The following is a 13,186-nucleotide window of genomic DNA, read 5'->3' on the forward strand; positions in this document are numbered from 1 at the left end:
AGATCACACGTTTAATCTGAATTTGCTTAGTGCACATATATGCCAAGCATCTTGTGCTCAGAGTCATCTTTCATGTGAACACATATTACAATGCTATAGAGTCAGTAGCATTCAAAAAAAAAAAAAAAGGTATAATTTTGAAAGATATATTTGTTTAATTTGGATGCAGTGAAATCTTATGGGGTCGAAACGAAAATATATCTAACTATAAATTCCAAAGCGAAAAGACCCACGCAAGCATACACGCAATTCGCAAACGTTTCCAGAGTTCCAGTCCGGAATTTCTTCATCGCGCGGTTTCCCCACTCTCTCCAACACTCTCTTTCCCTCATAAAAAAAAAAAAAAGACTGAATTTCCGATGTTCTAGAATCGCTATTTCTTATTCTTTTTGGAGTCTTCCCAGGCGAAATGGAGAGCGAGAACGTTGCACCAAACCCCGCCGTAAATCAGTTGCCGGAGGCGGATTCATTGCCGGACGGTTTCGTGGTTAGCTCCAGCGCCGATGCATTGGCTCTGAAGTCGCCCAAACTAGCGTCTGAAAAGTCACCGGCGCCGGAGTTGGCTGATTACAAGGAGGATACGTTGTTGGAGCCGGAGTTGAGGCCCGGCGTGATAGTCAATCACGTCAATTTTGATGCAACTTCTGAAAGTGGGTGTAGGGACGCCCCGAGGGAGAGTGGAGTTGGAGGGGAGGGACAAGGGAGCTCGGAGAATTGTAAGTTGCTGCTAATTGTTAGATGGATTAGAATGTTAATTCTTGCGTTTACTGATCTTAATTGTGTTTAAATGGTTAAGAATCATCATTGGTCATATAATCATGTGTCTCTTTGATTTTTAATTTTGGGAGGTGCAGGAAATGCTTCTCATTCGTTTCATGTGTACTCACATGGAACAAAGCAGAAAGTACAGTTGTAATAACATTGTATGTTAGTTAAACAGGACTAGTTACAAATATGTATGTAATGTGATTTGTCATTTTGTATACTGTATTTATGTACTTTCAATACATTTACAGCAGCTATCTTCTCATGCTTGGATGAGTTGGATTATGTAAATTGCATTTGTGACGGTGGAGAATGTGAATGAGAGGATGGAAGGGGAAATTAATAGGAAATTCTTGAGGGATTCGTTCCCTTGTATGATTTTTGAATACTGCTAGAATGCTTGATATGGTTGCGTTCTTTTTACTAGGCATATGAGGGAACACTAACCCCAATGACTTAATCATCTTTCCTTTCAACTTTCCATCTATCACTTTTACCAAACATGGAAAGAAAGCAGAAGTTGTTGGAAAGAGAGTAGGAAATGGGAGGGTTATTATCTAGATGATTCATAATATGAGTGGAAACTGTCAAATCTGCTCACCTTCCATATAAATGAGGACAACTGTTTACATATCAGGAAAAAAAAAGATTGTGCATTAACGTTTATCACATTCTGTTATACTTTTATCATGAACTTACTGGTTTTATCAACAATTTGTTTGCAGCTACCAGAAATCAGCTGGCCCCAACCATTAAGGAGACACCATCACAAGAGAGCTCTGAACACCGAAAAATAGTCAGTGGATAGTAAAATATCTTTTGCCTTCAATTTGTGTTAAAATCTTTTATAGATTTCATCTTCTATTAAAATCTTAAGGAACAATGATCAACTGGTCCTTACTTTTCATATTTCTTATCATTGTTTAGGTATTTTCCTTCTTTTTATGAAATCAATATTAGTATTTCAACATAGTAATGATGTTATTATGTAGAATTGTAGAAAGGCTTTATTTATTTACCAAAGCTTGTAATTATTATTTTGCACATTTGGAATTTTAGGAAGCCTCTGAAGCAAAACGAAAGAATGCAAAACGCAGCTTTAAATCTGAAAAGGAATTTTTGGAGTTCACTTTGAAGTATCAACAAGTTATTGCTGAAAGAGATTCAGGTAACTTGTTATATAATGTACATGTTAATTGACTGATTCATTTCTGTGATATATAAGTAAGTTTTTCAAAAAAAAAAAAAAAAAAAAAACAGGAGGTACCTACAAAGCTTGACAGAAGGTCAGTCAATTGACCAATTCATTCATCATTTCCCCTTCAATTTATTTACCTTCTTGTGCTTGACTTTGCTTTCTTTATCTATGTGTAGTTAATAACTATTAACATTGAAATGTGTACTTAGACCAATGTACTAGTTGATAAATATGCATTATCTTAAAGGGTACATTTGTTCAAGAATTTCTACACCTATGAATTATGATGAAAGAAATTGGGAACCTCTAGGTGTGGGATCTCTACATTTACCAATGAATTTATGTTCCATTCTTCTAGGTAGCCAAAGAAGGTTAGTTTACATATTATGGATACTCTGGTGGTTATTCGCTTCCCAGCTTTGTTTTAAAGTTGTGCCTTTACATGGGAACAGTTGCTTGAAGTTGGATACACTCCCTCTCTTCCCCTTTGTCCACTAGAAATTTGTCATGATTAGTGATTTAGTAAGCTGTATTCAATGTTTTCTGGGCATTTTATTTAATTACTTATTTCCATCCTTACACTTTATAATGGTAGTGCTTTTCAGTCTAACTTTAATTACAAATTTTGAAGAATGGTATTGTCAGAAATCAACCCTTAACAAATCATTGAAGTTATTATATATGAAAATTTTTATGGGTAAGCAGGATATTTTTGCAATAGAACTGTGCCTTGAAAAAATATGTATAAGAAGTTTCCATTTTCAGCCCAATTTGTTTTCTCTTTCTTTTGATAAAATTTTGCTTTAAAACAGCAAGACAACGGAACTATACTGCAAATGAGCTAAGCTTTCATCATGCTGTTCCCAGCTTGCTTTGCTTCTTTTTGGCACAGATATCAAATGCTTTTTGTGAGTAGTGCTGTAGTGTCTGACCAAGATAACTCTTGTCTTTAATGCTGTCCTGTCATCCTTATATGGTTAAAGACTTTGCAAATTGTTTTCCTTACAAATGTAGGAACTAAACTGCCCAATTTATTTGATACTACAGAGTAATTGGATAAAAAAGTCATTTTGCTTGAATAAAATGTATGCTTGAAAGAAAATTTTCTGTCATGAATCATAGTCGTAGATACATGTTGGCATACTAGTAGATACATGCTCATTAAGAAAGAAGGATACAATTTCCTTTCTAAATTGTTACATGTACTGGCAGTCTGGCATCTCTTCTTTTATGGTCTGAATCAGTGGGATGATTTATTTCATTGCAGTAGTGTGATTTATGCCTGTTGCTCTGAAAAAAAAATGACAGTATCAAGACATTATTCTGAGGTTTGCAATTCCCATTTCATGAGATATGGAGGCAATTTCAGATACTCACATTTAACATTCATGAGATCTCATTTGTGATAGAGATGGAAAAAGGGATATGTGAATGAGGAATGGGTTCGGGATGCAATAAAACTTTTTCAATAAATCAGAAACATATAATGTATATATGTTTATTAAAATTTCTATTTGATAGAGATGCAAATAACCTGATGCCTTCCTTTATCTTTTGTTCTCTTACTTATGTTACATGTATATATTTTTTCAGCCATTGCTGTTCGGGATAGACTTGAGTCATTGTGTCGGGAATTGCAACGTCAAAACAAAGTATTGATGGTAGGAACAAAATTCACTTCATGCATTCTTATTTGCTTCTCCTTCTTAGATGTTATTATTATTGATAAAGCATGATACTTCCAGTGGACATCAAATTACCATTGCATTTTCATGGTCTCCCCTTAGCTCTTTTCAAAGGCATCCTGGCTCACCAAGGTTGGTGAACCTTGATGATGAGCAATTGAGCATTATTCTAGAGTGTGATAAACACATTCTTCAGAGAAAACCAACATTACAAGATGAAAATCCATCACCAGTGTGATGATCATTAATGCTGATGATATTTTGTCTAGCTCTCCTACCTCCCCTTCATGGTTTGGCTCCAGGTCATGGTGCATGTCAGAACCAAGCAAAAGTACCCAAAAATGTGTTTGCAATTAGAGAAAATCCAGTTAAATCCATGGTAGTTTCTGTTAAGCTATTGCAGATCAAAATGCATCACAGAACCTTTGCTCATACAAGTTTGTTTAACATGGTCTTTGTCGTTATTACATAGGAGGAATGTAAAAGGGTGTCAACGGAAGGTCAAAACTTGAGATTGGATATATCAAACAAATTTAGAGATGCAATCAAGGTTTGAATAGTTTTCATCTTAATTTGAATACATGTTACTTTCTAAAATGTGTGCTGTTTCTTTTCACAAATCACAATTGTGCTTGCAATACTTTTTTCAACAAATCAGTTCGGTCAGCGGTTTATGTATTCTTAGGGTTGCATAGTAGACGTTTATTATAATTAGTAGATGGATGTTGGAGAAGGGTAAAATGGCATTGAAGTTTGAATTTCTAAGTGCCACTGGTATGTAGCATGTAGCATATAGATGGGTTCTTCACTTCTTGTGTAGAGATCCAATGCCAGAGTTCTAATGCCATGGGTTATTTAAGTTTATTCTTTTTGTTTAATCTTAATTTTTTGTTCTTGTGGTTTTCCAAAATATTGCATTACTAATTGGAAACAAAGTTTCAGTTTACCTCTTTATAGTTGTCTACTTGTCTTTAAATGTAAAGAGAGGAAAATGCACTGTATTTCACACCCTTACTGTACAGATGAACCCTACATATATACATGAGTAGATAGAGTACTAACCACACATAAAACATGAGGAAATGAGAGAAAGTCTAACTAACTTATCCCTTATTTATCTAACACTCCCCCTCAAGCTGAAGCATAGATGTCAATCATGCCCAGCTTGTTACAAATATATTCAACCCTGGCCTTACTAAGACCTTCTGTAAACAAATCTGCCAATTGATCACCGCTTCGAACATGAATAGTAGAGAGTAGCCCTTGTTGAACCTTGTCTTGCACAAAGTGACAATCTACTTCAATATGTTTAGTGCGCTCGTGGAACACAAGATTGTTTGAAATGTGTATAGCAGCTTTATTGTCACACCACAAAGGAACCGGTTTATTCACCTCTACACCAACCTCCCCAAGAACATTATGTATCCACGTTACCTCAAGGCCATATGAGCCATCAGATTCTGCATAGGTGAGACACAACACTTTGCTTCTTACTCTTCCATGAGACTAGATTGCCACCAAAGAATACACAATATCCCGTAGGAGATCTCCTGTCACTTGGTGACCCAGCCCAATCAGCGTCAGAGAAGGCCTCAACACTTACATGCCCATGATTGGCATACGAGATTCCTTTCCCAGGAGCAGTCTTCAAATACTGTACAATTTGAACTGCAGCTTCCCAATGAGGTTTAGTAGGGGAGGCCATGAACTGACGGGAAAGGCAATATCTGGACGAGTGATAGTATCAGTTTTCCTACCAGTCTCCTATACATCTCTGGATCTTCAAGAAGCTCCCCCTCACCAGCTACAAGTTTAACACTCTGGTCCATAGGAGTCTCACAAGGCTTTGACCCTAAGAATCCTGAGTCTTCAAGTAAATCTAGCACATATTTCCGTTGTGAAAGAAACATGTCTCTCTTAGAACGAACAACTTCAATCCGAAGGAAATACTTCAACACTCCCAGGTCTTTCGTATGGAACTTGAGCGCATCAATTTCTCTCGCATCATCACCTGCGATCACTATATCAACATAGACAATTAACAAAACACAGCCATGATTAAATGTAAAGACTAAAGAGAGAGGAAAACGTACTGTATTTCACACTCTTACTGTACAGATGAACCCTACATATATACATGAGTAGATAGGGTTCTAACCACACATAAAACATGATGAAATGAGAGAAAGTCTAACTAACTTATCCCTTATTTATCTAACAGTTGTTAATTGTTATGCCTGTGAATATAAAGAGATGTGAATTTTAAGGAAAAACTGAAAACAAAAAGAAATGATAATCTATTGGGCTTCCACATCTTTGTCTTTGAATTTTGATTCAGGATTTCACTGTGTTTATTTTTAGGAAGTAAGCAACAGGATGGAAGAGCAGAAAGATGAATGTCTATCACAGTTGAAGGAGAATGAGACGTAAGATTATTGGGATTCCTGGCTTGGCTAATTTACATGAATGACTTTTTTGAAGTGAAAAACATTGAACTCCTGTGCCATGCTTGAAACTATAATGCAAAGTATATGTGATAGCTTCAAGTTTTAGCCTTGTACAGCTAATCTTATGGCTTGCTAAGTAATTGAACTGCAGGTTAAAAAGCAAACTGAAACAAGTCACTGATCAGTATGCTATAGCTGAGCAGCAGTATACACAAAAGGTACTTCCTATTTACATGTATTACTTTAAGCTTCTGAATATAGTTGAAGTATTTCTTCTTTGGCTATGCTTCAACTTAACTGTTATCTTTCTTTCATGCAGTTGAAGCAAAAGGATCTTGAACTTCAGATAGCTGATTTGAAAATTAAGCAACATGAAGAGAAAATACTGCAGGAGGAGTCCCAGATGAAATTGTATGCAGAACAGGTCTCCGAATTATTGATGACTGAAAAGAATTTGCGGTTGCAATTGGCAGCTGATGGTGAAAAGTTCCAGCAATTCCAGGTCTGTGTGGTAACCGAAGGACCAAGAAAGTTTATAGATAGTTACACTAATATTGTTTTCATCAAATTTAATAGTAGTAGATCAAAGAGACCCTATGGATGGATGGGAAAGAGGTTAAAGATGGTGTTCTGACCCATCAATACCTCAATTACGTAAGGAAATGGATCGAGTATCTCCCATCTGCACCTTGAGTAGGAAGTTAAAAGGATTTAGTTTGACTACCTAATTAGGAGCCAGTCACACTATGTGCCCCTACCAGCAGATCACATAGGAAAAGTTTATAAATTAGCCAATGAATTGCCCTTTTTATGATCCGTATTACAGTGGTGCTGAAAAGTTAATGCTGTTAAAAAAAATTATCTATAGCCTTTTTCATACTCTAATTCTATTTTATCTTTTACAGGAAGCATTGTCAAAGAGCAATGAAGTATTTGAAGCTTTTAAGCAAGAAATTGACAAGGTATATTTGTTTTACTCTGTTCGCCCTCCCAAGCTTTTGTTGTTAAGCTGCCAATGACTATTTTTAGCATAGAAGTAACTGAGTTTCATTATGCTTTCACTAATGCAGATGTCAAAATCCATAAAAGAACTCAAAAATGAGAATACTTTCTTGAAGTCCAAATGCGAGGGTACAGATATTGCTCTCATAGAGCTGGCTGAGGAGGTAAAGTTTTGCTATAGAAATCCTGCAATCTATCAATCTGTGGTATTTTGTTTTGAAATCCATAGCAGTCTACCCATCTCTTAACCTTGGTGACCATTGATCCAAGTGGCAGCACCCTCTGTTTCTCTAATTCTTTATTCATATTATTATTACTTGAGTCTGATTGTCACTTTTGGTTCCACGAGTTTGCTGACATTCCTACTATTAGTGCACGGCTAAGAAAATTGCTACTGTAAGTGCACAAAAGTTTTGTTCTTTTCCCACTTTTGGTTTTTTCTGGTGAGAAATCTGGTGAAATTCTACCAGATTTTGTATGACTTGCAAGTGCTAGGGCAAAATCACTGGAAGGACCAAAAGTAGGGAAAAAAAAAGTTATGCATTTATAGTAGCAATATTCATAATCATGCACCAATGGTAGGATTGTGACCAAACTCGTGGGACCAAAAGTGAAAATAACTCTATTGAAAACTATTAAGCTGTTGGGGGGAAAAATTGAGCTTTCTGCTCTGCAGCTCTACGTGACATAGAATAGTCCAAATAATCTAAAGGGGGTGACAGATTTTTGTAGACTTTCAAAGAGTTCTAAAGTGATTTTCATAGAATCTTTCTAGACTTGGGGTGTGTTTTGGTTCACACATGGGAACTGGAATCAGAATAAGAATCAAATACTTGATAATAGATTTTGGTCAAAGTATTTTGCATGTTTGGTAGTAAGTTGGAATTTGAATAATTATGAATATTGATGTTTGGTTATGTATGACTCTATAATGGGAATAAAGGTTTTAAAAATACAAAAAAATAAAAAAATAAAAAATCAAGGCAATTAGTTCTAATATAATGACATCCAAAGTACAAATATGAAAAAAAAAATCAAAACAAAAATCAAAATGCACTAATTGAATTTAAAAATCGTATTACCAATAAAATGGAATGATACTTATTTTTAATTAAAGAATAAGGTTTTTAATTGAAAGGGTAATCAAATTCTATAGTTGTTTTGAAAAGTTGTCAACCAAACACTAACTATGATTTTGATTCTTATTTCTAGTGTGTAAACCCATAAATCAAACACATAGTGGTTTTCATAGAATTTTAAATTGAATACACCCTTGTAATTTTTTCCACACAAGATCCAACTATCAAACTCTTGGCTTGTATGTGTAAGATATTGTGAATTTTTTAGATGCACAAGGTAAGTTGTAATGTGTGTTGTGTTGGGAGCAGCGCGAACAGCTGAAGAAACAACTGGAGAAAATGCGGAACCAGAAAGAGAGATTGGAGTCGTTATGCCGCTCACTTCAAGCAGAGCGGAAGGCCAGCTCCACTGCAATTGCTAGCTCCGATTCAGTTTAGGATTCGGATTATTTATCAATCAATTGTGTAATAATAATAATAATAATCAAATGTATTTTGTGGCTTCATCACACAACAATTCTTCTTTCTTTTTCATAGCCCCACCAAATTTTGTTTCAATGATCATCGGAGGTGAAGTTTTGATGAAGGTTTGCTTTGATTTATTACTCTTGTTTACTTGTTTAAGTTTTATTTTTAAAAATGAATAAAAGTTTTCATTCATTTTTTAAAATCAATTAAAATATACCGAGAAAAAAATAAGACTCTATGTGGTTTGATCTGACTGTATTTAACGGGTCGAGAGAGCAAATTATACCATAAATCAGAATTTACCTTGCATTATAAATCTATAATTGACAAAATTATCCCATTAAAATAAAATTAATCTAAATATTTTTTTTATAAAATTCGCTGGTCAAACCACTATAACACAATATGTTATCTGCTCATTTTATTTTACCTAATAAAAAATACAAAGCAACGCTTTAAAATTTAAAAATTGGTTATATTTTGTCGTTTTGTTTAAGTTTAAAAGGGGCGTGGTGATTGATTTTAGTTAGAGAGGATCTTCCAAAACCAACTCTTCCCGCAACGCCCGTCACTCTCACTCCTTCCCCTTCCTTCATCGCCACCGCTTATGGCGGAGAAACCCACCAGAACCACCGCCACCGCCACTAATATCAGTTTGGAGGGCAGCAAAGCCGACAGGCACGTCTGGTTGATGAAATGCCCTCCCATCGTCTACCGCGTCTTACAGCACCAACACTCTGCTCCTCTTCCTCCGCCCCCCTCCTCCTCCTCCACTGACACCGACTCCTCCGCCCTTCCCGTCGCAAAAGTCATCGTCGCCGTTAACCCTCTCCTTCCCAACGATGACTTCGCCTCCACTGAGGTACCTGCTGTATTCACATTACCACCTCACGCTTCCCCCTTCTTCTTCTTCTTCTTTTTTCCCTGGAAACAAAAAAAAAAAAAATACAATTAGGGTTTTTCATGAAATAATTTTATGAAGTCACTTACTAATCAATCATTCTTGTGTGTGATAGACCATAGATGTACATGTACCTACTAATCTATTGATTACCTCACTCACTCCAATGTATGGATTCATCGCCGGCATAATTTGCTTATCTTACATGTTCTCTAGAGAGAGCCCCTCCCTGGGTGCAGGAAGGTTGGCATTATTTTCCTGGAAAGCAGTTGTACTTGCAGCCATTTCATCTGCTTGGGAGAAGATTCTCAATGGGAGAGGGTGGTGGGTGGGAGTGAATAGTTTCTTATCATATAAACAGGAAGAAGAATATTGGAAAATATTATATAAAGCAGAGATTGAGGCATTGGACAAATGACTAATATCATGCTTGTTGCCTTCATTCTTATCCTTTAAAAAGTGCACTTTTCTTTATAAATGTTAAACATTCAAAGTTCACTGAGGTACTAGTTTCAATGATCCATGAATAAACCATGTCTGTATGTGTTGGACTTGTGGTCTTCAAATTAGGGTCCTGTTTAATAAAGCTTAAAGCTTATTTAAGTTGATGGTTGAGATACTAGATTAAATAGCCTTACTGTTCACATGTTTGGAAAAGAATTATGGATTATGGATTAACACAACATTAGGGTCCTGTTTAATAAAGCTTAAAGCTTATTTAAGTTGATGGTTGAGATACTAGATTAAATAGCCTTACTGTTCACATGTTTGGAAAAGAATTATGGATTATGGATTAACACAACACCAGACTTATTTACCCAATAATCTATAAGCAAGTTGAAGTAGATTATGCAGATAATCATGCACTGTAATTGCAATCCATATTCACAATCTTTACCAGGGCGTATACTAGTAAGCTTCAAAGAGAATAGGATCAGTGTAGTCCTGCAGGATGTCAAACCCAGAGGTAGTTCAAAGTCCAGATTGCTTACCTTTTTAAGGATGCTTGGAGGAAATGTTCTTCCTATGATGTACTAACCAATGAAGAGAATAAATATAATGTAAAAGCTCTCTGTATTTCCTGTCATTACCTTCATTTTCCAAATGTTTTGGTTGATATTTCCTATATTTCTCCCCTTTACTTTCCATTTTTTTTTTCAGGTCAAGCAGTACTAGAATATTATTTGCATACAAATCCTATTTGCTATAAAAATGATTGTACTTCCCTTTTACATTCATTGTTTACATGATGACCAGTTTACAATGGAGTTGCCTGGTACCGAACCTGGAAACATACCGAAGTGCTATTCTTTGGACATGTCGACAGACTTTATTCCAATGTCCATATTTTCTGAATCAGTACAAGGTACACTTCTCATTTTGTGAAACAAACAACTCAACACATAGTTAATGTTTTCATCTGCTCTTTAAAGTTGTATTTACTTCTTTATGCTTATATCCTCAACTGACATTTTATAGAAGAATTTTAGTGGGAATAACCATAAGCACCACCTTTGACCTGTCTTTTGCTCGTAATATCTTCTAGGTTTCAGTTTCAAATGGTACTCATAAAACTAGAAAAACTGCAACTTTAGTATGGAATCAAACATTAGGAGACTAACACATGCACATGTGTGTTCCTGAAGCATTAAAGTCTTAAATCAAGGGTAAATGGCACCCTCTTATCACCATATTGCTCATTTATTTTAAAAAATGTCATGGATGATTAGAGCATCATGGAAACATTTGTAGTCAATGCATCTTTTTTTTTTTTTGGGACAAATGACATTTATAGTCATTGCTTGTTATGTTTGGTAATTGGTCATCTAAAAGATCAAATTTCACTTCTCACTCAAATTCATTAGATAAGATTGGAATGGGAGGAAAGTATTTCCTAAAAATCAACAAGCAAAATATAGACTTCTTTTGCAGTCGGGATGGTGATGAATGATGTTTACGTCTAATGTAGGAAGGCTTTCTGTGGAAGGGAAGATCTATCACAAGTTTGATATGAAGCCTCACAATGAAAACATTGAAAACTATGGCAAACTATGCCGTGAAAGGACAAACAAGTATATGACCAAAAGTAGACAAATACAGGTAATCTTTTTATGTTTGTGATTTGATATTGATCAATTTTTCTATTTAAGTTTGGAATAATTTTGACCATTTGTTCATTTCATTTATTTATTAAAAGTTCTGTTTATTTCCTGAATTCCTCCATTCTTTTGCAGGTTATTGACAATGATAATGGAAAACATATGAGGCCAATGCCAGGGATTTTTGCTTCAAAGCCTACTACTACTACTGGATCTGCACCAGTAATTTGCATCTTACCTCAGTTGAACTTTTTCTTAAATTTATGGGAGAGGTGTACAGTGTACTCAAACTATATGCTTACAGATGGCAACTCCATTAATGACTTTGTTCATATAATTCTCTCTTACCAATTGTAGAGGAAAATAAAGAAAAGACTTGTTGATTGTCTAGTCAAGCTAAATAAGTGGTGCCTGCTGTTTTGATAGGAAAAGAAGAAAGCACCTACAAAAGGATCGGAACTGAAGAGAACGCGAAGAGACCGTGATGAGATGGAAGAAATCATGTTTAAGCTGTTTGAGAAGCAGCCAAATTGGACACTAAAACAACTGATTCAAGAGACGGACCAACCAGAGGTTAGTTGTCTTAGCAACCCTCTACCCCTTTGTTTGATCCTTCATGTTGGGGTTTAAGCAACTCAACTATGCCTTGATCCTAATCATCAAGTTAGGGTTTCACTATATGGATTTGTCTACTCGGTTTCTAATGCCACTTTGGATCTTCACTTATTTATGTCAATCATTGGTTGGGTGCTTGATCCATGACATTACCTGCCTCATTAAACATGCTTTTCTTTAATTTTATCAGCAATTCCTGAAAGACATGCTTAAACTGCTGTGTGTCTACAATAACAAAGGCACAAACCAAGGAACTTATGAGCTGAAGCCCGAGTACAAAAGATCAGAAGATTCTTAGATTGATTTATCCATCCGATTTCTTCTTCTTTGGATTCTTTTTTTTTTTTTTTGCAATTTGATTTTGTAAATAACTAATTCTTCTGTACAAAGAGGGGGGAATTAATCTGAACAACAAATTGTTTTTGCTTCAATTCTTTTTCTCTATTTTCCCCTTTTTGATGTGTAATTATGGTAACCAACCCTTTTATTCACTGTGTTGTGTTCTTCATCCTTCACGAACACTAAGGGGGTTTGGTAAACAGTTCTCAAAAAGCTGATTAAAAAAACTTTTTAAATTTTAACATTTTAGAACAATAAATTATTACAAAAAACTAATTAATCAAACATTCATATTGTTTAACCAAATCGCTAATAATAGATTGATAGGCTAACTATTTTACCAAATCTAATTAAACTAACCCCTCTATATAAGCAGCTTTAAAAAAAATGTTAAGTTAACTCGGAGTAAAATTCCTGTCTGTCACGTTATCTTAATAATATTGGAAGAAGAAATAAATAGAAAAAAAAAAGTATTTTAGAAAAAGTGCTAAGTGCGGAGTATTTAAGGTTTGATAGATTCAGATGTGGGGAGGGCAGGCGGACATATAGCACAAGAACACTGACAGTTGGTAATATAAAATGGAGAGA

General features: G+C 35.3%; 2 protein-coding genes across 3 annotated transcripts; both read left to right on the forward strand.

Annotated features, from left to right (window-relative positions):
• The first annotated feature begins 228 nt into the window (after positions 1-228).
• On the forward strand, positions 229-8,781 carry LOC109190579 (alpha-taxilin-like). Its single transcript, XM_019341087.1, has 11 exons — positions 229-716; positions 1,491-1,561; positions 1,825-1,933; positions 3,557-3,624; positions 4,121-4,198; positions 6,010-6,074; positions 6,247-6,313; positions 6,415-6,597; positions 7,001-7,057; positions 7,166-7,261; positions 8,486-8,781. The coding sequence occupies exons 1-11, from the start codon at positions 410-412 to the stop codon at positions 8,612-8,614; spliced, it is 1,230 nt and encodes a 409-aa protein (XP_019196632.1). The 5' UTR covers positions 229-409; the 3' UTR covers positions 8,615-8,781.
• Positions 8,782-9,178: 397 nt separating this feature from the next.
• On the forward strand, positions 9,179-12,750 carry LOC109190260 (general transcription factor IIF subunit 2-like). 2 transcript variants are annotated; one of them, XM_019340735.1, is made up of 6 exons: positions 9,179-9,506; positions 10,803-10,911; positions 11,515-11,645; positions 11,780-11,866; positions 12,071-12,217; positions 12,450-12,750. In XM_019340735.1, exons 1-6 carry the CDS (start codon positions 9,252-9,254, stop codon positions 12,555-12,557), a joined length of 837 nt encoding a protein of 278 aa, XP_019196280.1. In that variant the 5' UTR covers positions 9,179-9,251; the 3' UTR covers positions 12,558-12,750. The 2 variants fall into 2 exon arrangements, with proteins under 2 accessions (XP_019196280.1, XP_019196281.1); XM_019340736.1 differs by having other exon boundaries at positions 11,780-11,863.
• Positions 12,751-13,186: the final 436 nt, after the last annotated feature.

This window comes from Ipomoea nil, unplaced genomic scaffold (genome assembly GCF_001879475.1).
Source record: "Ipomoea nil cultivar Tokyo-kokei standard unplaced genomic scaffold, Asagao_1.1 scaffold1576, whole genome shotgun sequence".
NCBI lineage: Eukaryota > Viridiplantae > Streptophyta > Magnoliopsida > Solanales > Convolvulaceae > Ipomoea > Ipomoea nil.

Coding starts and splice junctions, on each gene's coding strand:
- LOC109190579 (XM_019341087.1), top strand. CDS start 410: ATGGAGAGCGAGAACGTTGCACCAAACCCCGCCGTAAATCAGTTGCCG. Junction 3,625..4,120: donor GTCAAAACAAAGTATTGATG/GTAGGAACAAAA, acceptor GTTATTACATAG/GAGGAATGTAAAAGGGTGTC. Junction 7,262..8,485: donor TCATAGAGCTGGCTGAGGAG/GTAAAGTTTTGC, acceptor TGTTGGGAGCAG/CGCGAACAGCTGAAGAAACA.
- LOC109190260 (XM_019340735.1), top strand. CDS start 9,252: ATGGCGGAGAAACCCACCAGAACCACCGCCACCGCCACTAATATCAGT. Junction 10,912..11,514: donor ATTTTCTGAATCAGTACAAG/GTACACTTCTCA, acceptor CGTCTAATGTAG/GAAGGCTTTCTGTGGAAGGG. Junction 11,867..12,070: donor CTACTACTGGATCTGCACCA/GTAATTTGCATC, acceptor CTGTTTTGATAG/GAAAAGAAGAAAGCACCTAC.